The sequence below is a fragment of the Salvia hispanica genome, chromosome 1 (genome assembly GCF_029641045.1).
Source record: "Salvia hispanica isolate PSC_SH4W2 chromosome 1, Shi_PSC_v1, whole genome shotgun sequence".
Classification (NCBI taxonomy): domain Eukaryota; kingdom Viridiplantae; phylum Streptophyta; class Magnoliopsida; order Lamiales; family Lamiaceae; genus Salvia; species Salvia hispanica.
The window spans coordinates 49,011,236-49,033,590 of NC_142692.1; the positions used below are offsets into that span (position 1 = coordinate 49,011,236).

The 22,355-nt window shown below is 34.6% G+C and overlaps 4 protein-coding genes across 4 annotated transcripts; 1 reads left to right on the top strand and 3 right to left on the bottom strand.

Annotated features, from left to right (window-relative positions):
* The first annotated feature begins 881 nt into the window (after positions 1-881).
* Positions 882-4,315, top strand: LOC125218478 (uncharacterized). The gene is made up of 3 exons (XM_048120153.2): positions 882-1,102; positions 1,198-1,366; positions 3,886-4,315. Exons 1-3 carry the CDS (start codon positions 1,043-1,045, stop codon positions 4,080-4,082), a joined length of 426 nt encoding a protein of 141 aa, XP_047976110.1. The 5' UTR covers positions 882-1,042; the 3' UTR covers positions 4,083-4,315.
* Positions 4,316-5,226: 911 nt separating this feature from the next.
* LOC125223658 (galactinol synthase 1-like) lies at positions 5,227-9,440 on the bottom strand. Its single transcript, XM_048126904.2, has 3 exons — positions 6,471-9,440; positions 5,928-6,215; positions 5,227-5,827 (listed from the first exon to the last, which is right to left on the bottom strand). Exons 1-3 carry the CDS (start codon positions 6,807-6,809, stop codon positions 5,456-5,458), a joined length of 999 nt encoding a protein of 332 aa, XP_047982861.2. The 5' UTR covers positions 6,810-9,440; the 3' UTR covers positions 5,227-5,455.
* Positions 9,441-16,593: 7,153 nt separating this feature from the next.
* On the bottom strand, positions 16,594-18,631 carry LOC125222157 (chloroplast stem-loop binding protein of 41 kDa b, chloroplastic). The gene is made up of 10 exons (XM_048124639.2): positions 18,445-18,631; positions 18,249-18,383; positions 18,088-18,174; positions 17,925-18,015; positions 17,795-17,849; positions 17,655-17,715; positions 17,344-17,565; positions 17,139-17,255; positions 16,978-17,067; positions 16,594-16,892 (listed from the first exon to the last, which is right to left on the bottom strand). The coding sequence occupies exons 1-10, from the start codon at positions 18,544-18,546 to the stop codon at positions 16,713-16,715; spliced, it is 1,140 nt and encodes a 379-aa protein (XP_047980596.1). The 5' UTR covers positions 18,547-18,631; the 3' UTR covers positions 16,594-16,712.
* A 316-nt stretch (positions 18,632-18,947) lies between these two features.
* Positions 18,948-22,345, bottom strand: LOC125222158 (Golgi apparatus membrane protein-like protein ECHIDNA). The gene is made up of 6 exons (XM_048124640.2): positions 22,197-22,345; positions 20,736-20,792; positions 20,429-20,632; positions 20,277-20,336; positions 19,886-20,012; positions 18,948-19,265 (listed from the first exon to the last, which is right to left on the bottom strand). Exons 1-6 carry the CDS (start codon positions 22,209-22,211, stop codon positions 19,177-19,179), a joined length of 552 nt encoding a protein of 183 aa, XP_047980597.1. The 5' UTR covers positions 22,212-22,345; the 3' UTR covers positions 18,948-19,176.
* Between the last annotated feature and the right edge of the window lie 10 nt (positions 22,346-22,355).

Below are 22,355 nucleotides of genomic sequence, written 5' to 3' on the forward strand. Positions count from 1 at the left end.
ATGTGTTTATAATTCAATTTAGAACCTTTTGTTGTCTTCAGGCCACTACTTATGACAAATGATTTTGTATAGAATCAGGAAATTAATGTTTTGATAAGACTGTTTTTCGTACTTAATTCGATCCAAATCATATTGTCTATATGATCGTCAAATATAGCATACGATGGTCAAGACTAGGGGTGGGTATTCGGTCGGTTGGGTTAATAACCGAACCGACATGTCGGTTAACCGACCCCAAAATTCCATCAAAAAACTAACCGGAACCGACCCGATCTTCGGTTCGGTTACTTAATTAACCGACTAGGTTAGAACCGGTCGGTTATCGATTATAACCGAACTAACCGAATTGGTTTATACTAGTTTTAACATACTAGTTTTTAAGCACTTTATTTACTTTAAGAGATCTTATTTTTAAAATAATGTTTAGATACTTGACTTTGACATTACAATACGAGACTTTGACAAAATTTAGATATAAATTACGAGTCTTCCATTGTGACAAAGTTCGAAAGTAAATTATAATTTCTTCTATTATTAAATAAACATATAATTGAAATAAAAATTGAATTTAATTCGGTTATCGGTTATAACCGACAGTTGTCGGTTATAACCGATAACCGATTTAGAGCAAAAACGTATAACCGGTACCGAACCGATAACCGTAAATATCAGTTATCGGTTAACCGATAACTGACCGGTTTCAGTTTGATTCTCGATTAACCGAAAACCGTTTACCCACTTGGTAAAATTATCGGTTTTTTTTAAATAAAGTCTCTAAACACTGTTAAACAAAAATGTTAATCAAAAGAAAAATTGCCAAACAAAGCATAAAATTTGATGAACGAATTCGTAATTTTTAAAACTATAAATTTCGGAACCCAATCTTTTATCATAGGAATTTCTGAAATTAGATTTTAATTTAGTTTTGCGATCTTCAGGGCTAAACCTATGCAAAAATTCATGGAATTAATCAGGGAAGGTTGCAGATCGTGAAATCGGAAGCCTTGGTAGCTCATAAACCTCAGAGTAACAGATTAAATCCATGGCAGCGATTTACAGCCTCTACGTCATCAATAAATCTGGGGGTCTCATTTTCTATAAGGTAAAATCCCTATTTTCCCCCACCTACGTCTTCTTCTGAATCTTCTGTGTTCGATGTTTTGGAATTCAAGAGATAAATCTAATTCCTGAATGTAGGATTATGGATCGGCGGGAAGAATGGATACAAACGACAGTTTGAGGTTAGCGAGTCTGTGGCACTCTATGCACGCCATCTCGCAGCAGCTCTCTCCCGTTTCCGGCTGCTTTGGAATCGAGCTTCTTCAGGCTGATACCTTCGATCTTCACTGTTTTCAGTCTCTTACTGGTTAGAAGATTTCCGTGTTGTTCACCACTAGTATTTATTTATACTACTATTTTTTTCTTAAATTGCTTCCCTGTCTTCCTATGCTGTTGATTGAATGTGAATGTGGAGTTCGGGCTGGGGGAAGGGGGTGTGATTTCAGCTCTAGTGCTAGAGCTGGATAGGTTTCTTACAGAACTGATTTAAATTTCTTCTGCTGCAGAGGGTAGAATCAGAGGTCTTGGAAAAAATAATCTTATTCATCTTCAATTTCCATAGTGTTTATGATCTGCATTCTGCAACTAAAGCAAATCGTTCCTAACAAATGAGTTAGTGTTCATAAGCCTTGGTACGTAAAGCACACTTAAAAAGGAGGATGTTCGGAAGGGAAATGGTTGGTAGGATGCTCCATTGTGCTCTGCTTTTGATCTTTAGCTCTTAACTTCTCTTTGTTTCCTCCTATTGGGCTTAAGTTGTCAGTCATTTCCGTGGCCACTGATATACATGATCTGTTGGTAAAATTTATTCGCTCTAAATCTTCTTCCAAACGCTAGGTTGTCATTTTGCAAAATGTGATGAGAACCTGCATTTATCCCACAAATTTTATAGCTTATCCTCATGTTTTCTTGCTCACCTCTTGTAGTATTAAATTAATTTATGTGCTTGCTTTTGATTCAAGGCTATTCTGATTTCTGTAGCCAGAAAAATTGGATGTAGTGCTCCATTTTTCAGATTTCATGAGTGTTAGTTCCTAGGGTAAAGAAGTAACTAGATACTTATGTTGATGCATATATGCACACACTCATTGCTCAACTAATAGATAGACATACATGTATTTCCCCTGGAAGTGAGGATTTAATTTCACTGACACATGTATAATTCTTATTAGAGTTGCCGGTAGCTATCACTGGAGGTAAATAACCATGTCTTGTTACATTTATGCTTTAGTATTAAAGAATCAGCATAAAGTAGGACCATGCTAGTTAGTTTGCTTGCATCGAGGCCTAAGGAAAATGTCTAAATAATTTTTGGCTAAGAAAGGGAAAAATTTTATATACTAAATCTTCAGGATAATCATATTGCATATGCTTGTCCTATCAGATATCAGGACAATATTTTATTCTTGTCCTATTCCTAGATACTATCTTTTCTAGGAAACTGATGATGAACAAAAGTCAGAGCCACCTAGAGAGGAGACCTGGTGTTGCTCGAACACTCAGCATTGGTTGTTGTCTGGTTGAACATGTACTTTAAATCAGATAATTGCAACACTGCCATATGCCTTATTGAACAGTTTGTCAATATCATTTGAGATTGTTGTGAGAAGTTGGGAACATGACGAGGATTCACCATTCTGGTGATTAACTAATATAGATTGCTTCCTGGCATGATTCATGCATCAATTTATGGTGCACAGATATATTATTACTCATAATTTTAAAAGATGACAAGTATTTAAATTTAAATCAAAACTTAGAAATTTCGTTTAGGCTCCATTAAGCTTGAATAATTGTGTGAGATTTGAATGCTCATTACTTAATGCTCGAGCTTGACTCGATAAATGATAAGCATATATGATAGGAAGCCCTAACTTAAACCAAAACCATGGTCAAAGGTAAAGGGTTGACTCCCTATTATATGCTATTCCACACTTTCGTGTGAAACCGATGTGGGATCGTATCAATCCATCCCTCTTTTAAACCGGACGTCCACGGACGGCACACGCCAGGTGGCAAACCCAAAGCCACGGGCCCACCATCCCCTTTGCTGCCCTTTTCCTTCGGGCCCACATTTTTTGGTGGCACCCCTTTGGTCACACCTACGGGTAGCCCCTTTCCGTAGGACATCCGGATCCACATTCACCGCACCAAATTGATAAGCATATAAGATAGGAAGCCCTAACTTAACCCAAAACCATGGTCAAAGGTAAAGGGTTGACTCCCTATTATATGCTATTCCACACTTTCGTGTGATACCAATGTGGGATCGTATCAATAAACAATGAGTCAAGCTTGAGTTTCACAATACTCAGGTTGACTCGGCTTTGTTACATCCTTAAAGTATTATGCCTCATCTTGGAAGAGCACCAGTGCATGGCTGCACGCGCAGTTGAGATCGTCATTAAATATCAGCATTTATGCATTATAGTTTAATTATCATCTATGTTGAGAAGTTCGAGTTTAAGGATGTAAAAGCTTCACCATGTGGACGTGGAACTTAATTTTGGATAACCAAATAAATGGTCTGCCTGGAGTCATGTACTGGCTGCTTTTTCTTTGTCTGCCTTATGCTAGTCTAGCAATAAACTGATAAAATTTGTTACTACTTTTTAAAAAAGATCTAGGTAGAAATGGTCTTGAACCTGGAGGTGTGGTAGGTTTGCATGTGTTTTTATGATTGCTCCTTTGTAAGTTCAGGACTGCCAATTACACAAAATGCAATTTTATACATCTTGTCACCGCCCCTTTATATACTGCCTAGTGATTCTTGAAACTTTTTGGGGTTGATAACTTGATATTTTCTCATTTGATGTCATGAATTAGGTACTAAATTCTTTGTGGTTTGTGAGCCTGGAACTCAGCATATGGAGAATCTGTTGAAACATATATATGAGTTATACACAGATTATGTCTTGAAGAACCCTTTCTACGAGATGGAGATGCCAATTCGATGTGAGTTGTTTGACATAAGTTTGGCACAGGCAGTACAGAAGGAGCGAGTCGCCTTATTGGGGAGATGACCTGCTAGCAGGGAAACGTATCTCAAGTTCGTTCTGTATACTTGGCCCGTTTATGTTATTGTTGAGCGTTCTGTTTGGAAAACAATGATAGAAGAAGGTTAGGTGATTCAGTTTCAGTAAACTCAGATTTGTATATGCGACGACTATGTTGCTTGTGGAGACTGATTCTTTGATAATTCGGATTCTTGAAATCGTTCTGAGCATCTGAAGTGCATGTTTATTTTCTGAATTCATCTATGGATCCATATTACTATATTATGCTTCTTTCTTCTTTCAAAATAAACTGATGTGTGCGTTGAGTTCTTGTTTGACACAAATACTAACATGCATTATTTGATGAGAACATTTTAATTAGTGTTGACGATGAAACACATCTCAGTTGGTAATATGCATCAACTCTAACTAATAAGTCACAGGTTCAAGCATCCCAAATAAGTCACAGGTTCAAGCATCCCAAGTAGATGAGAAACTATTATTGATTCTCTTGGAAAAACAAAAAAAAAAGACTACTGCATTTTAATCTCTGTTAATAATTTTGAATATCCATTTTACTTTTTTATTCAACTTTTTGTTTTGTAATCGCTATTAACCTTTCCACAAATAAATGGTTAATCTTACCTGAATGTGGTGATTGATGAATAGCATTTTCAGAGGCAAAGTTCATTCTAATATATTACGAAGAAATTGGTGTCAGTGATTAATGTATATGGCATAAAACCATCCCAATTAATGAGGGAACAATTTCAGGCAAAATGTAAAATCACTAATGAATAGACTCATTGCATACTCCTCAGAATTCACTAAGGCAAATTGGAACTTTGAGATATCTTAAGGACCCTTGAACAAATCTGAGCTAACTTGCTTGATTTTTTAATCCATTTAAAAAGGGTAGGAACGGAAAATTCCTAATACAGAAGATAAAAACAATCAATCATGTCTATCGACTATCATAAATCATGAAGAGTGAAACAACCCCTTAGTAATATGACACTTAAATGGAACCAACCGCTCAAAACCTCATTTCTGAGGCAACACTGGACTCAGATCTCATTGATCCCTAGATAATTGTTTGCTCTGAAATATGACTGACTGAAGATTCAAGCAAATTACAAATCATCACATCCCATAACAGTGTAGCCACTAATTATTGAGAGAAAAGAAAATCCTTCTTTATTCATAGTAATAGAAACATGTCTAAGTAGAGATTTACACACAAGTTTGCACTGCAATGGTACAAATAAGTTTGGATAATATAGATAGTTCTCCTGCATCGCAGATGCAAAGGTTATGAGCAAATCCGACTGCAACATGCAAACTAAAGGCATCCACATCTATTGTGAGCCTCCTTTATTTAGGTAAAAGATACATTATCATCAGCCAGAACCCCAGCTACTAGCTCCAGTTAAAAATCCCCAGTTGAAACCCCAGCTCCTAGCTCCATTAAAAAGCCATCCCAACCTACTAGCTCCATTATAACCCTGCCAAGCTCTAGTGCAGGGGAGGTCCACTGGAGCACCGCAATACATTGCCCACCAGCGGGAAACCAACATTTTCACATCTTCTCTATCCATATTCTCCTCTTCCCCGGTATAGTCCCACGGCTTTGAACCAGGGAGACAGAAGTGAATTGCCTTCACCTTGTCAAGCTCCACTTCCTCGGGGTGGCGCCAAAGCATTGGCAGTAGCAAGTTGTAGATATGGTGGAGTGGCTTCGAGATGTCTTTGAAGAACATGTTAAGGAAATCCTGCAGATTGAACAACAGAGACACACATGTGTGAAGATCTCTAATTTAGATCACGAAGCAGCCAACATATTTAATATTCATCAAGTATTTTGCATTCTACCTGCTCTGCAAACGGGGTGGCTGGTGTGACTTTAAGGGTGCGCAGGAGGCGGACATATGTGTAACGGGAAGGTTCAAAAATAAACATGCCACAATTTAGATAAGCAAGAGGTCTTTCACCCAGTTCTTGAGGCCATTGGACCACATGTGGACAAGGGACACCATCCATCTCACACAAGCAATCCATCACAGCATAGAAGATACCAGAAGGCATAGAAAAGAGGTTGTCCATATTGCCAAGCACTTGGATGTCTGCATCCAGGTAAATCATCTTCCAGTACTCCGTAAACTGAACAAATTATAAAAACACATCCTTCATTTTAATTTGGGTATATTATGTCTCTTACTATGCCTACTTATATAGTAAAAATTCTAATATCAATGAACTATATGGAAATAAATATATAAGAAAGGATACACTTCCTCAAAACTCAGCTTAAACATGCATTTGTGAAAATTGTCCTAATGTAATAATCACCACACCTGAAAATTGATAAAAAAAAAAAAAAAAAAAAAAAAGCACTCGCTGGTTGAAAAGGCTCACCTTCCAAAGCCGAAGTTTACTGTAGTTGACAGCAAAATAATCCCTGGCAAATGAGCTCCCCTTGTTGCTGACAGGTGGGTGAACTGGTCTAATCTCACGAATGATACATCCCTGGTTCAAGAGGATGTTGCGATGATCCTCTGGCACATCAGGTAAAACTGCCACCACCAGTGGATAAGCTGCTTTCACCTTCTTTAATCCCTTTGCCAGACAAACAACACCTTTCACATAATCACCATCACCTGCCAAGAAAGTAACATATGCATAACTATGATAAAGTCTATCATAGTTTTCATCAGCCCAAGTTTTGTATATAGCAATGGAAACTTCATGATCCATTTGAGCTAAGTATTCTAAAAAAACAAGAATAATTTCTTAAGGAAGGAGATATTTTTGAAGCAGGTACAAGCACATATACTGATATGTATAGCTTCAATGGTGTGCATGTTCTCCGCTGGGTACTGCTTTTATAGTGAGTTGGGGCAGGAGCCATTACAAAGCCTAGCCACGTTTCAGAATTTTGTGCAAACGTATGAAAAAGGTGTCTGAGAATCACTATCTGGTCACGTTATTCACATTCCTCGTGTAGTACAAGATAAATCAACCGCTTGAAGGAAACTTAAGGCTATGCTTTTTTATCCCAATGTAGAGATAATGCAAGTCCTTACAGCCATGCTATGACTTCAACTAATTTTGTTGTTTATCAAGTTGTAACCGTCGAAAATAAATCTGGCACCAACCATTGGCGTCGAAAGCAATTAAGAAGTGCTAAATAAAAGTCAATTCGTCGAGAGCATTTATATTGGTGATTTATTTGGAAATATCTTGGTTTGAATTGCTAGTTACTATGGCTGTGAAAGCTCCAATGCAGTAAGAACTAATTGCCTCACATGTTATTAGACATGTAAATTCTAAAAGGAGGTTAAGATAAATGAAAATGTATACACTTGGATTTGTGGAAAGGATGTTGCAAGTGCTTTTACACAAACTAGCGGGATGGTACGTGTGACACACACACACGAAGTATTGGATTAATGGAGTAGATAAATATGTAAAAATAGATAATATTTTCAAAATCTTGAAGAATTTCAGATATGAAAAAAAAAAACATCACAGAAAACCTATTCATTTTTAATTACATTACTATCTTTACAACATAACAAGCATTTAAATTCAAAATTCATGAGAATACAAATTTTATAATGATAATTGATGAATTGATAAGTCTATCATTAAATTGAAGTATATAATAGGGATGTAATAATAGGCAAACAAAAACAAGGCTTCTTTATAATATGTATAGATTAATTATTATTCACTTATCTTTTATCAAACAAAATTATTGCAAACCCTTACATAATGCTGCTAGATGTCCAATTTTTTTTTCTGAGTTATGATTTGCGTGAGCTAGGAAAAATTAGTAGATTTATGGAAAGGAATATCCAAATTCCATCTTCAATTGACAATATAGAGACTATCAGCAACTTCAAACATCCAAAAAACTAGTGTATGATGAGAGCCTTTAACATAATCTGAAGCTTGAAATGAATTTTATTTATTTCCATTAACTTAATGTGTTGAGTAATCAAAGATTAACATAGAAAGCATCAGAGTCTAATATTGAATTACTGAGAAACAGTTTAACCCCATGAACAATGCCTAGGCCTAGTAGTCTTAAAATTTTGAACTTTAGTTAGTGCTGTAAATATAGCACGACCTCTTTAACGCAACACCCAGACACTAACTTCTGTTTCCTTTTAAAACTAATCGTGTTTTAATTGCCAAAAAAAGAGTAGTGATATAATTGCTACAACCTAGAAGTCATGTTGTAATTACAGAACTAATCAAAGTTCATAGTTTTAAGGCTTTTAACTTTATAAAGCACCACAGATAACATGAAAATTACTATCAGAGCAGAGCTCATGTTCGATATATAAGCAAAAGGAGAGGGGTGTGGGGTTACTATATGCAACCAGCATTTATAGAAAAAAGAATTTTAGATGAATTCAGAAAATCGAGAAACCTGCAAATTTGCATTAAATAGATTTTAGAAAATCAATAAACCTGCAACCTAATATAAGAGATCCATTTTGAATTTAGTTTCCTGTTTCCAAATACTGTCATTGAGCCACTTTAAGGGAGGTATGATATATGGACCACTGATCATGCAAAAGATGCATGAGAGCAACAGAAGGGAAGATTTTTTCCATTTTATACTTTGGAATTAATCTGTATTTTAACCAAACCACCTAAAATGATGAAAAACCTCAGTAAGAAAGGGCTAGAGGATGTACAGTGTGGTCATGACTATAAGTAGATTCTCTATATTAGCCATAAAGCACTTAACAAGACAACCTATTTCAAATACTAATCGAATTCCTCAAGAACTTTCGACTATGTCAGATCGTACGCAGATTACTGTGATATTCATATGAAGCAGAAGAAGTAATATTGAAATAGAGATTGTCATGTGTAGCAACTAGCTGAATGCTACATAGCAATTGATCACAATGACTAAACCAAAAAAAAAAACAGGATTATAAAAAAAATTACACACACATAGCATTTGAAGCATTTAAACATTAATCTTAAATATGCATTGTAATTATCCAAAGGATGAAACAATTGGCACTTTTTAGAAGTATTCAGGTGAAATTATGGGTTAAAAATGGTAAAATAAACCCCCATTAAGTGAAGAGTTTACATAGATGATGGAGATTGATAGCTTGTCTTCGGAAGGGGCGACCTAGAAACTCCGATTACCTGAACATGGATAAAAACACTAAATTATCAGAAACACTCTCACATATAGGGTTCAACAAGGAAAAATTTCGAAGCAAACAACAATATTAAAAGAGACAACTCAAGTTTCTGGAAATAAGCAGAAGGTTTTTTCCTGATATTCCGATCGCCGGAGATGAAATTCACCGGCGCCATCAATTTCATTTGCATATTTTGTGTGGACTGATTTGAATTCGTAAATCAGGCTGTTTAGCACTAAAACACACCAATTAAACACAATAATAATAATAATAATAATAATAATAATAATAATAATAATAATAATAATAATAATAATAATAATAATAATAATAATAATAAATAAATAAATAATTTGATTATTGTTATTTTATTATTATTGTCGTACACACTTTTATTATTATATACGATCAATGTAAGATATTCAGGTAATGACAAAAGAAAAAAAGAATACTCCTAATTGTATTAATTTATCGTTATATTTTACCCTAATAAAAAAAATTATCAATATTTTACAATACATTTTTATGTTATAATGTTAATATTTTTTTATCCATCTGTTACATCTTTTTAGTTATTCAATTATTTCAATGAAATTCTTTGTCTCTATAAATTTTATATACCTCTGTGAGTTCAAATCTATGAATGATTATTTGATAATTAATACTTTAGTTCATTCGTCCTATTGTTTTATTTTATTTTTTATCATTCCACCATCGTTGAATCATTTAATTAATATAGCAAAAAATTTAATACATTTAATCTTTATATTTTATTAACTCTCACTTTGTTCTATATTTAATAATTTATCTTATTATTTCTTTTACTATTTCTATCTATTATTTTACTAAATGCTCCATTTTTAATTTATATGATAAAAATAAACGTTCTAGTTGTGATAGAACTGAAGGATGTAATAGATTGTCGAATGTGTAGTCGAGTGGCATGAGACTCATTCATCATCCTTAACTAAATAGTCATGACTCATCTCATTCATTAAGTGCCTATAAATCAGCCCGGAAATTAATTACTGAGTCTGTCAGTGAATTATCTTGGTAACTATAAAAAAAATGTTAGAAACTATGGAAGATAACATTAGCACGAATCTTGTGATTATTTCAAATTTAAGATTAGGAGGTGTGACCCTCAATTTTATAAGGATGGAAAGAGTAGACTAAAGAGGAGGGTAAAATACTCATGTCATCGTATGATTCTATACTTAGTTTATGGTGTCGAATTATATTTTCCCCGGAGTAATTTTCTCATTTCCATTTGATTATATTTTCATTAATAGGTTTGGTAATTGATTTTTTATTATTTTTTCTCTCTTTAATTTGAAACTTAGTTTGTTTATTTTGTATGCATTTCTTTATTTTTCAAAAAAAATTATGACACACTTCAATAATACAAAAAATTACTAATTTCTATCATAAATTTAAAATATACAATAATATTTTACATAACAAAAATTAGTCATTTTTTTATAATTTAGTTGAATTAATTATAAATCTTATAGTGTGAAAAGGAAAATATTTAATTAGATTGAGTTGGGATCACTAATGGAAAGTAAAATTTATACTATATATTACGTTTAAGACTGTGTATGTGAATGAAAGAAAAATAAATATTTTATCAAATAATTAGATGCGGTTAGATTGAATAAATAAAACAGTCACACCATCACCACTCACCTGAATGAGTTTTGAATTTTGATAGCCCATATGAACTTTTTCTCACTCAAAATAAATTTACTAAGGATGAGGTTTACTTAATTTGGCTAACGAGTCGATTGGAAATTGTTTCAAGAATATTTGAATTTTTGTCACGCTCGAACTCAATTTGTACAAAAGTATAGATTTTCAGCGGGGTAATAAAATGCAAATCCATATATTGTACAAATTCCAAAATATACTAATTTGGATCGTTAAAAAATATCAATAGATGATAAAATAGTAGCAATAACAAATGTAAACGCAGTATAAACGCAGTATAAACGCAGTATCAACGCAATATCAACACATTATCAACCGTTGACATTGTGTTGACATTTTCTGTTGCTATGATTTTATCATCTGTTGACATTTTCTAATGGTACAAATCATAGTTTGCATTTGATTACATTCTTATTTGGCAGAATATTATTGCAAACTAAATTACCTATAATATTTTGCACATCGCTTTTTGATATACATTCGTTTAAATATAAATATTCGACTGTATTTACAACAAAGTCCTGATTAGTTTTAAACTGTTAAATAAATACTTAGTTGTCAAAAAACAATATTGATGATTTCTTTCGTAAAATTTACGTTATAAAAGTCCCTTCATTAAATCCTCTGAAAATTTACTTTCAATTACTATGTTCTTAGTAGTTAATAATGAATTTGATGATGTATATATTTACACTTGCTCAATGAATCAAGCTATGTATTGGTATTTCTAAATTCAAGTTATGTATTGGAATTCTATTCAATAATAAGATCAACTCAACAATATATTACTTTACTTGTAAATTGATTAGCGAAATCACTTTAATAATTAAAAGATACGTACTATATTATCTATGCACAAAAGTATTTCATCTTTAATAGTTTGGTAGGTGCTTGATTTGTTTCATATGAATTCAAAAAGTATTCTCATTAAATTCTATTGCTTTCAGTTATTACTATCTTCTTAGTACAGATAAATTTGATGAGGTATGCACTTACGTCCAATAATCAAGATATATAATATATGTATATTACAATTTTATAAAGACAGTATTAAACGGTACTCCATTCGTCCCATAAAAATATGGGTAAAATTGATAAAGTAAGAGAGAGAAGAGAGTGATAGTTAAAGTAATGTTAGTGAATAGTGAGACCTATATTATTAAATTAATATAACTTTTTAAAAATAGAATGCAAATATTTTTGTGGAACGGACGAAAATAGAAGTGCGGGACTACCTTTAAGTCATTTTTCATAAGCAATAGTTCATGCATAAATTAGTTTGGTACGTCAATATTGGTGCTTGATTTCTTTCGTACATAAGTTATAAAAGTCGCTTCATCAAATCAACTGAAAATTTAATTTCAGTTACTACTATAGTATTAATGAATTTGATGATGTGTACATTTACACTAGCTCAATAAATCCAAATTATACATTGATATTTCTTTCTAATAATAAGTTTGATTCAACAAAATGCTATAGTAAATTTCTTACCTAAATCACTTTTAATAATTAAAGAGATATAATCTATGCACAAAAGTAGTTCATCTTTAATAATTTGGTACGTCTATAATGGTGCTTGATTCTATCGTATCAGTTACAAAAGTATCCTCATTAAATTATTTTGCTTTCAGTTACTACTATCTTCTTAGTACAATGAATTTGCTAATGTATGCCATGACGCTTGCTCAATAAATTCAAATTATATATGTATATTCCATTTAATAATAAGATCAATTTTTTGAAGGAGTAGTAAATTTCTTGCTTAAGTCAACTTTCACCAATAGCTCATGCATAATAGTTTGGTACATCAATATTGACATTTGATTTCTTTTATATCAATTGTAAAAGTATCCTCATTAAATTATCTTGTTTTCAATTGTAAAAGTATCACTATCTTCTAAAGGTAGAAGGCTCGTTTGATAAGTGATGTGGAATATACCTAGGTTAGTTAGTGATCTAGATTTAAGGCCAAGTTAGGAAAAGATATAATTTTAATAACACATGTTTGATAACCTAGTTAATTATTTTTCTAAAAAGCCCACTTTGTTTGATAGGGAAATTATGAAATAAAAAATAAATATGCAATGACAAATTTAACCTTACTAAATTCATTTATTTCCTGGATTGTCTTTGTATTGACCTAATCAAATCTTTTAAATTCCATAATATTTCAATCAAAAAGAATATCACATTTGGTTCTTTTTTCCCTTATAATCTCACGACAGATTGCTCAAACCTAAATCATCAAATCTGTTGATTTCACATATATACTCTACGTGGAAAAAAAAAAAACTGAACTTCCAACTTAAATAGCTACTTAAGTACTTATGCAGTGAAGAGGAGATGTAATCAACGAATGCAGAGCTTACACTAGGACGAAGTTCTGGATTTCTCCTCAACATGCTTTTCACCAGAGCTAGTTCGAGAGTATTTGTTTGGAGAAATAGGAGAACAGAGAGGAACTCAAAACGAACCAGAGTATTTGGCGTGCAGTGGAGCAACTATAGACTTGTTTATTTTGTTGATGAGAGCTTGCAATAGTGCATGTTATAATCAACCAGTAAAACAGTAACATCCTTTCCATTCTTAACTAAATGCTCTCTGCAACTTTGTCCTTTCTCTTTAGTGACAATTGCTTGTTTCTTAAACTTTTGTGTGTTACAATCAAATCTCAACTTGTTTCTTTGTTGCAGTCATCAGGTTCAACTTGTTCACCAAAACGTAAATATAAAAAAGGAGGAATAATAATACTAGATACTAGTTCCACTACCTATTGCAAATCTAAATAATTCAAGCACAATAGCTATGAAAATTAGAACTAGTTGTACTTCAAATTTTTTCTAGAGTGATTGCACCATGATTGTGCAGCCTTGCTCACACACTAAAGACATTTTCCCCTCCACAACTGCAATCCAGCACCAACATAGTGTCATCATGCTCCAGCACCATGTCTCTACATATGAAATGAAAAATATTTTAAAAGAAAGACACATCAAAAATTAAAACAGAAACATAATTTAGTGGAAAAATTTATAAAACACATGCATGAAATTTTAATGCAATAATACGCATTGCAATTGCACACACCTGGTCCCACATGACTTGCACCATTTCTTCACGTTTTTGGTTCCACTCCGTTGAAGATTCTACCCCATCCACAAATTCTATCCCTTTGTCATCATGTTCAGCATCCTCATCACCTTCAACACCATCTATTTCCTTGCATATGAAATTCTAATCAAATCAATCTCCTAGCGTCAACAATGGAGGATTTTTGTGAATGGAGATTGACGGCAAAATGGTAGGAGGATTTTTGTGAATGGAGATTGACGGCAGAATGGTATGAAAAGGGTAGGAAGGAGATTTTTTATTTTATCTGGATCCATAAATTGAAGTAGGAATAGTATCTCACCAAATTGGTAAGATACGTAACTGTACATTTTGAGGCATTATCTGCGGGCCCAAGATGGGCCATTGTGAATTATACGGGCTTCAGGTTAGTGTAAATTGGATACCAAACATTTAGAAATGAATGGATTTATATCTATTTCTTGGTTTTACTAGCTTACCAAACGAGGCCTAAGTAAATATGAATTTGATGATATATGCACTTACATTTGCTCCATAAATTCACGTTATATATGTATATTTTCATTTAATAATAAGACCAGTTCCACAAAATAGTAATTTCTTGCTTAAATTACTTTTCGTAAGTAGTACTTGTTCATGATTAATAATTTGATACGTCTACATTGATACTTGTTTTCTATTGAATCAGTTAAAAAGTGCAATTGTTAAGTGCGCTTACTTTCAATTACTACTATCTTCTAAGTTCTAACTACATATATATTCGATGATGTATGCACCTACGTCTGCTCAATAAATTCGATGATGTATGCACTTACGTCTGCTCAATATATTCAAGTTATACATGTATATTTCCATTTTAATAACAAGATCGATTCATAATATAATAAACTTCATGCTTAATTCACATTCCATAAGTATTAGTTCATGTTTAATAAACTTCATGCTTAATTCACTTTTCATAATTAATAGTTCATGTTTAACAGTTTGGTACGTCTATATTAATGTTTGATTTATAAAAGTGTCTTCCTTAAATTGTCTTGTTTTCAGTTACTACTATTTTCTTATTAGGTATGAATTTGATGATGTATGCAATAAATTCACGTTACAAATGTATATTTTTATTTTATAATTAGACCAATTCCATAAAATAGTAAATTTCTTGCTTAAATCACTTTTCATAAGTAATACTGTACTAGTTCATGCTTGATTTCTATTGTATCAATTAAAAAGTGCACCCGTTAAATTTTCTTACTTTATTATCTTTTGAGTAAGATGAATTTGATGATGTATGCACTTACGTCTGCCCAATAAATTCAAGTTATATATGCATACTTCCATTTAATAACAATACTGATTCATAAAATAGTAAACTTCCTGCATAATTCACTTTCTTTATTCAAGAGCCGTGTACCCGTATGAATCAAAATTAGTTCATCTTCATATTCAAACAATGCGTAAAACACGTGATAAATTAGAACTCAATTTGATTCACATCAAATATTGGATGTGAAGTCAATATTATTCAACTGATTATAATATTCTGATTGGATTTAAATAAATTGTGATTCAATTTAATTTAAAAGTCCATCAGGTCAGCCCAAGTCCAATCTCTATGGATCTCTAATTTGGTCGATAATAACTTTATACTCCTCCGCCCACCCCATCCGTGCCATAGTAGTTTATATCCAATTCGAACCGCAAGTATTAAATTGTGTATTCCCTGCGTTCTATAGGAGTAAAAGCATTCCTTTCCGGCACGAAAATTAAGAAAAATCGTAGTTAATTCGAACTTGTAATTCGAATTTGATACAAACTTAAAATAATTTGAATTTTAAGAAAATAACTCAAACTTTTAGCAATACAAAATTCATAAGTCATACATCTATAATAAATACTATCACAGTTTAATACATTAAGAGTGTAATTTTTTAAATAACAAAACAAATACTCCTAAAGAGTGTCCACAAGAGGGGGCCGCAGCGGCTGCCGCGGCGTGCCATAGCTAGGCGGGAAGGAGCTGCGGCAGGGTGGGGTGGACGGGGGAGAGCCGCATTTGCGGCAAGGAAGGGGCATTGGGGTTTCAGGCGCGGCGACGCCGTGGTTTTTTTTTTTAAAAAAAAATTTCGGAATTTATTTCTATAGATACACCTATTTCTCTCATTTTTTACTTCACAAATCCACATCCGTATTTTCATTTCTCTAGATTTTTATTGTCTCAATATGCAAGGTGGAGATAGTGATTCCCTTGGCAGTGGAGAATCGAGATACCTGGGCAGCGGGTACTACAGTGGCGGTTCTGGTGCAGCGAGTACCGGCACTAGCATCCCTGCAGTCGACGGCGGCTATGGCAACTATTATTATCCGCCTCCATCCCAACCGTGGAGATCCAGTCCCCCTCCATCCCAGGGGTGGGGTGATCCTGCCCACGCATCCCTGTCTTGGCAACATACACCCCAGTTTCGGGGTCAGTCAGAGGAATGTGGGTCATCCCCAATCGCCGTATGGATCATGGATAGATCATGTATGCCTATGGCATCATATTGTGCAAAAACAACAAATTTTCATACTGAGATTTAATTTATGATTGAGTGTTCACAAATGTACAGAGAAGATCAATACTCAACATACAAAAAATTGAAAGAAAAACTCAACAAGAGTAAAAAGAGATTGTGTTTTTCTAGGACTGAAGAACAAGAGACTTTCCCAGAATAATGTCATCAGTTGAGAAATCAGCTTCTTTCCTGAATGTCCCTCTGCCAAAGTCTAGGTTGTAGGAATCTGTAAGACCTTCCACCAGATCAAACTCTGGCGTCCATCCCAGCAAGCTCTTCGCCTTGTCAATCGATGCAAAGAAATGCTGCATTCAAACATATATAAAACAACCATCTAAGCAATCTTTGCAATGAGTACTACAACAGATATGCCATAGTTTCTTTGTGTACCTGGTCCCGGAAAGGGAACGACTTCTTCTTGCCGAAATCAAACTCTTTAGGGTTGTAGTGAACAATCTCAGGCTCAGGGAATCCACCAGCCTGTCAGTTTATCTGTGTTTAGTACTAATAAATTGTGACAATTTTTTGCAAGTGCATTTTGTGAGGATTACCTTAGCACATGCCCTTGCTAGACCATCAAATGTGACATATTTATCTCCAGAGATGTTGAACACTTCCTTGCTTGCATTCGGATTGCCAAGCACCTTGATGAAGGCGGTTGCAAGGTCCTGAAAAGTTTGGATACGAAAGAATGAAGTTGGCCTTGAGTAGAAGTAGCAGTAGAAAGAGTATAGTGAAGAGGACATGGTTAGACACCTTGACATGACCAAGCTGTGTGATCTGTATGCCTGAGTTGGGGACAGGGATGGGACGGCCTGCTTTCAGGCGGTGGAAGAACCATTCCTCAACGGGGTTGTAGTTCAATGGCCCATAGATGTAGACTGGCCTTATAGAAGTCCAGTTCACATCTCTTGATGCCAGCAAGCTCTCCGTCTCGAGCTTGCCCTTGTGTCTGCTCTTTGGGTCAACTGCATCAACCTTCAATGAAGTGCGCGGTTTGCTAATATCAGATGCTAAGATATGTATGCAAGTGATTTGAGTTTGATCTAAACAAGATACAGTCAGACCTCATAATGTGGAGGATAATCAGTTTTGAGGTAAACTCCAGCTGAAGAGCAGTATATATACCTGTAAAGTGTACACACACACACAACACTCAGAAATAAAACCAACTATATAATCCAAGATGGTAAAATAAAAAGCTTACTGTTCAAGGTTTGGTAGAGCATCAAGTATAGGTTCAACTTCAACTGCTTCGCGCCCTATTAAACAATGCCAAGAAATATGATGGAGAAGTTCTACAACAAGAAAATGAAACAAGAGAGATTGAGACACACCGTTGATGTCATATACAACATCAAAACCTTCTGCTGCGAGGCTGGTCTTGACAAAATCAAAGTCTTGTCTGTCTCCCTTCAAGTGTAATATCTACAAGAACCACAACAAAAGTGAAGAAATGTACATTCTCTGATGATGTTATAGAGATGGAAGCTAGTATACCTTGGAGGAGAAATCAGAGAAATCAGCCTCGGATTCACCGGGCAGCTGTTGAGCAATTGGAGCTTTTCCTCTAGTGAAAAGTGTGACCTGAAACACGAACACGATCAACACAGAATCATCGATGGTGATCATGCTAGAAAGCAGATGAGAATGAGTAGAACCTGATGGCCTTCTTTGACGAGGAGTCTGGACAAGAATATGCCAATGAACCGAGTGCCTCCCATTATAAGGATTTTCTTGGCACTCGATGCACTAACGCGTAATGCTCCTTTCGGCTGCCATACTTTCCTCCTCAACTGCACCAAAATCTTAGTTAGAAACCATGGCCATAAGCAAAGAATGCCATTTTGAGCATACCTGGACTGAGGAGGTAAGTCTGGCGCCGTTGAAGTCGGAGAGAGAAGAAGAGAGGACGGTGGAAGACGGTTGTCTGTGCTGCACCACCACCAGACTAGCCATAATGAATATCAACCACCGTGATCAGTTTGTTCACTCAAATGGCCCATAAACATTTTATGGGGTTATTATTCAGGACTCTGTCATTCTTACAATAGGGATAAGACAAGCCCACTCTCTTAACCACAACCTTCATTATATCCACATTTTCCCTCTATCTTGGTCTTGTTTCAACATCCAAACTGGATTGCTATTGTGTTAAGACAATCTTGCCCCGACTTTATTTCATCCCCAGAATTCGTCAAATAATTATGTTAAATATTTATGTCAAGAATTGAATTGGATAAAGCTCAAACTGGGTATAACATTCACTCATCTCACAAAATTTATTACTTGCTTGCTAGCTTAAGTAGATGTTAAAGTGTAATAGCATCTCCAATTCCATAGAATGAGAACAAATGAAAAGACCCAAAAAGAACGAGATCCTAATAAACAAGATGTCCCTTTGCTTTTACGTATTACAACACCTTCAGATATTAAAATGGTACACAGACATGCACCTTCCTCTGTCTACACCAGTATATGAGCAACACTTCCACATATATGACCACATTTAATGTTCATTTACAAGATAAACAAATAAAATCTGCTTGACTGCAAATCGCTTCTCCTCTGATTGATAGTGTAAGCAACTCAAACCACACTAAATGCTGACTGAATGGTAGACTGGAAACGAGAAGCAATGGTCTGGGAAGCAAATTGCTGAAGCTGCTTCTTAGCATCTGCAAGACAAAGGTGAACCTCGTAAATGCATATCATGGACAGAAACAATTAGACAAATATTTTGACTTTCTGGGTTAAAACATAAGACTCAAATTTGCATGAATTATTCTCTCTGGTAAAAAATACAACAAAAATAGAGTGTAAAAAGTACTCCCTCCGTCCCCTATTAGGAGTCACTCTTTGACCGGGCACGGGTTTTAAGAAATGTAAAGAAAAATTGATTGAAAAAGCTAGTGGAATGTGGGACCCATCCTTTTATATTGGTTTTATAATAAAATGTGAGTGAATTGTGTTAGTGGAATGTGGGACCTACTTACTATTTATGGTAAAAATGAAGTGTGACTCTTAATTGGGGACGGACCGAAATGGAAAAGTGTGACTCTTAATGGGGGACGGAGGGAGTACATACTATGTGTTAAAAAAAAGTCCAACGTTTAAGTGTATGACCAATAGCAAGATAATGCAAGTAGAGGCATCAGCAGCAGTCAAAGTAATTTATGCACTAAGAAGAAGAATGTGCACATTGATACATAAAGCAAGTAAAAGCAGTTGAGGACTAAGTCACTAAAGTAGAATTGTAAAATCTGACACTTGAGATATGCATCCATAGTAGACGAACCTTTCCGGCATTTAGTGAAGCCGATGATATTAGCAATGCTAAGGGTCAAGCACACACCAACAACGAGAAGATAATCAGCTTGGAACCTAATCAATGAGAATATGGCAAAAAAGATCCATGCAACCGCCTGCCAAGAAAATATATAAATTGTTCAATTAATTAGCAAAAAATAAGAAAGATCGGATGACGTTAAATAGAGAAGGCTTTCACATGAAAATGATTTATGGTTGATGTTGAAGAATTGACAACTCAAGGATTAAACACACCATTCATTGATATGTAAATCCTTATCTGGCTAAACTTTGCAACATAATCATCTATAAACCATCATTCTTTCCAATTGAACTAAATTATATCTGTATGGTAGCTTAACTCTAGAGTCTTTATTTACCGTAATGTATAAGGTCCACCAGAACAGCCATGAATCCTTCTTGTTCATTCGAGCCATTGACTGAATAAAATGGAAACAATGGGTAAACATGTTTGTGGGAGGGTAGAACAGATTCAGTGCATTCAAGTCTTCAAGTGGAAAAATATCCTCACCTCTTGGTCAAGGCATTCAAATTTCCACACACTCTCACCGTCGTCATTGATTTCATTCCACCACCTGAGGCCCACTAAGATGCGACCACTTACATTCTTGACAACCCAAAAATCAAGTGCAGCTAGAAGTACAGTGACCACAAATATGATGACAAAATTATCCACAAATAGGGCTGAAAGAATATAAAAGGCCAAGGCAGCACCCTAGAAAGAAATCACTTTCACGGCATTAGAATATAAACAAATTCAAGAGCAAAATAGAAGACAACAACCAAGCTAAAAAGTCAGAACAGCGAAATGAATTAACCTTGAAAAGCACATGGAAGAAGCATATTTGTGGATGAGCATAATTCTCCCCTTGAGGCTGTAGAGGAAGAAAGCAGGCAAAAATTAGTTATCTGCATTTTTGCACTTCTCTCCACTATTTCTCGACTCTCGTCCCCATATTCTTATATTCCTCTGGGGTGGAGGTAATATAAGAGTGAAGGCAGATAACAAATATATTTACTTTAAAAATTCCATAACTATAATATTTTATCTAGATCCATGTAATCAAAATGCCCATAAGGTTGTGGAACAGATTAACTTTTACTTCTAGGATGCCTACAATTTCTGTCTGAACCTATAGTTAAATGTACTCCTACTACTTTGTAATAGCTCTACAAATAGTGGAATGTGCAATCAACAAATTGCAGAAGTTGATGAACTTATACATGAAAACACAGGGTACATCAAGACATCCTAAAGATGTCCATATCATTCAGTTTAAAATTGAAAATGAATTATATATATGCAAACTTGCAAAGCATCTCAAATTTATGGTTCACCGTAGTATTTCAGTAAGATGGAATGGAATATAAGGTCTCACTTCACCAAAACAGAAGGAACTACAATTGACATAAGAGATTATTCTTGAAGAAAATGCTGTTGAATTAACAAAACCAGATATGGATGCCTATATTCCAACTCATGACTTTTATGAATAAGAAAGAACATGTAAAGGGCCATCACATGCATCCCTAAAGAATGGAGTCCTTTGCAAATCATTAAATTACAAAAGCACTTCAAGTTGAATCTCTAGTACTTAGAAGAGTAGGGGCCTCATATGTGTTTGACTCAGTTAGTTAAGCCATCTACAGATCAGCAAAGTACAGCATAAGGCATATCTAATAATTCATTGGCTATGTTTCTAAAATTAACTCAGGCGTAAGACGGGTTTCAATGAGAAATATACCATGACATAATGCTGATTGGTGGCACATAGTTAAGTTAACAACTGCAAATCTATCACAACATAGTTTTGTTTTGCATGACCCTGAAACATATTATCGTCATCTGATACTTTCACATATCTGAAGCCTTAGCATCCCAATCAATTAACTTCTTTTTTCAGGCAGAGTGGACCAAAGAAGTTCTAAAACTCCCCATAACAGGATAATCCCTAGTCTATGAGCCAATTCACCAATTTGAGACCCATACACCATGATTCACCAATGCATCAAAGCCTTATAACTGAAACCTTTCAAAATCAACAGAAAATGACACCCTAGGATTCCGATCTTGCCATGGCGGGATTGAAACTGACCGCGAACAAGAAATGCAGCTTAAAATACAAGTTAAATTAACCTATCCATGCTACCGTACAATAACCTAATTAGTCGCAACGACAATCACAGTATTCATCATCCATAATTCTCCCACTTGGAAAATTTACATAACAATTGAATAATTGAAAAACGACAGAATAATGGTAAAGAAATCAACTTACTGGATTAAGATCCATGCTTTGGGGATTTACGATTTGCAAGATCTCCTTCGATTCCGACTCTTGAGATAGGTGTTGTTGATAAGCGCGTGTTGATGTTTAAGTCCAGTTAAACAAATTCAGGAACTCAGCTTTGGGATTTGGGTGGTGAATTTTGGTTTG

Coding starts and splice junctions, on each gene's coding strand:
- LOC125218478 (XM_048120153.2), top strand. CDS start 1,043: ATGGCAGCGATTTACAGCCTCTACGTCATCAATAAATCTGGGGGTCTC. Junction 1,103..1,197: donor GGGGTCTCATTTTCTATAAG/GTAAAATCCCTA, acceptor TCCTGAATGTAG/GATTATGGATCGGCGGGAAG. Junction 1,367..3,885: donor CTGTTTTCAGTCTCTTACTG/GTTAGAAGATTT, acceptor GTCATGAATTAG/GTACTAAATTCTTTGTGGTT.
- LOC125223658 (XM_048126904.2), bottom strand. CDS start 6,809: ATGGATCATGAAGTTTCCATTGCTATATACAAAACTTGGGCTGATGAA. Junction 6,216..6,470: donor GTAAACTTCGGCTTTGGAAG/GTGAGCCTTTTC, acceptor TAATTTGTTCAG/TTTACGGAGTACTGGAAGAT. Junction 5,828..5,927: donor CCACCCCGTTTGCAGAGCAG/GTAGAATGCAAA, acceptor TTCAATCTGCAG/GATTTCCTTAACATGTTCTT.
- LOC125222157 (XM_048124639.2), bottom strand. CDS start 18,546: ATGGCTAGTCTGGTGGTGGTGCAGCACAGACAACCGTCTTCCACCGTC. Junction 18,384..18,444: donor GACTTACCTCCTCAGTCCAG/GTATGCTCAAAA, acceptor ATTTTGGTGCAG/TTGAGGAGGAAAGTATGGCA. Junction 17,716..17,794: donor GCTCTACCAAACCTTGAACA/GTAAGCTTTTTA, acceptor TACACTTTACAG/GTATATATACTGCTCTTCAG.
- LOC125222158 (XM_048124640.2), bottom strand. Junction 20,633..20,735: donor TCTTCCATGTGCTTTTCAAG/GTTAATTCATTT, acceptor ATTTCTTTCTAG/GGTGCTGCCTTGGCCTTTTA. Junction 19,266..19,885: donor CTTCACTAAATGCCGGAAAG/GTTCGTCTACTA, acceptor TTTGTCTTGCAG/ATGCTAAGAAGCAGCTTCAG.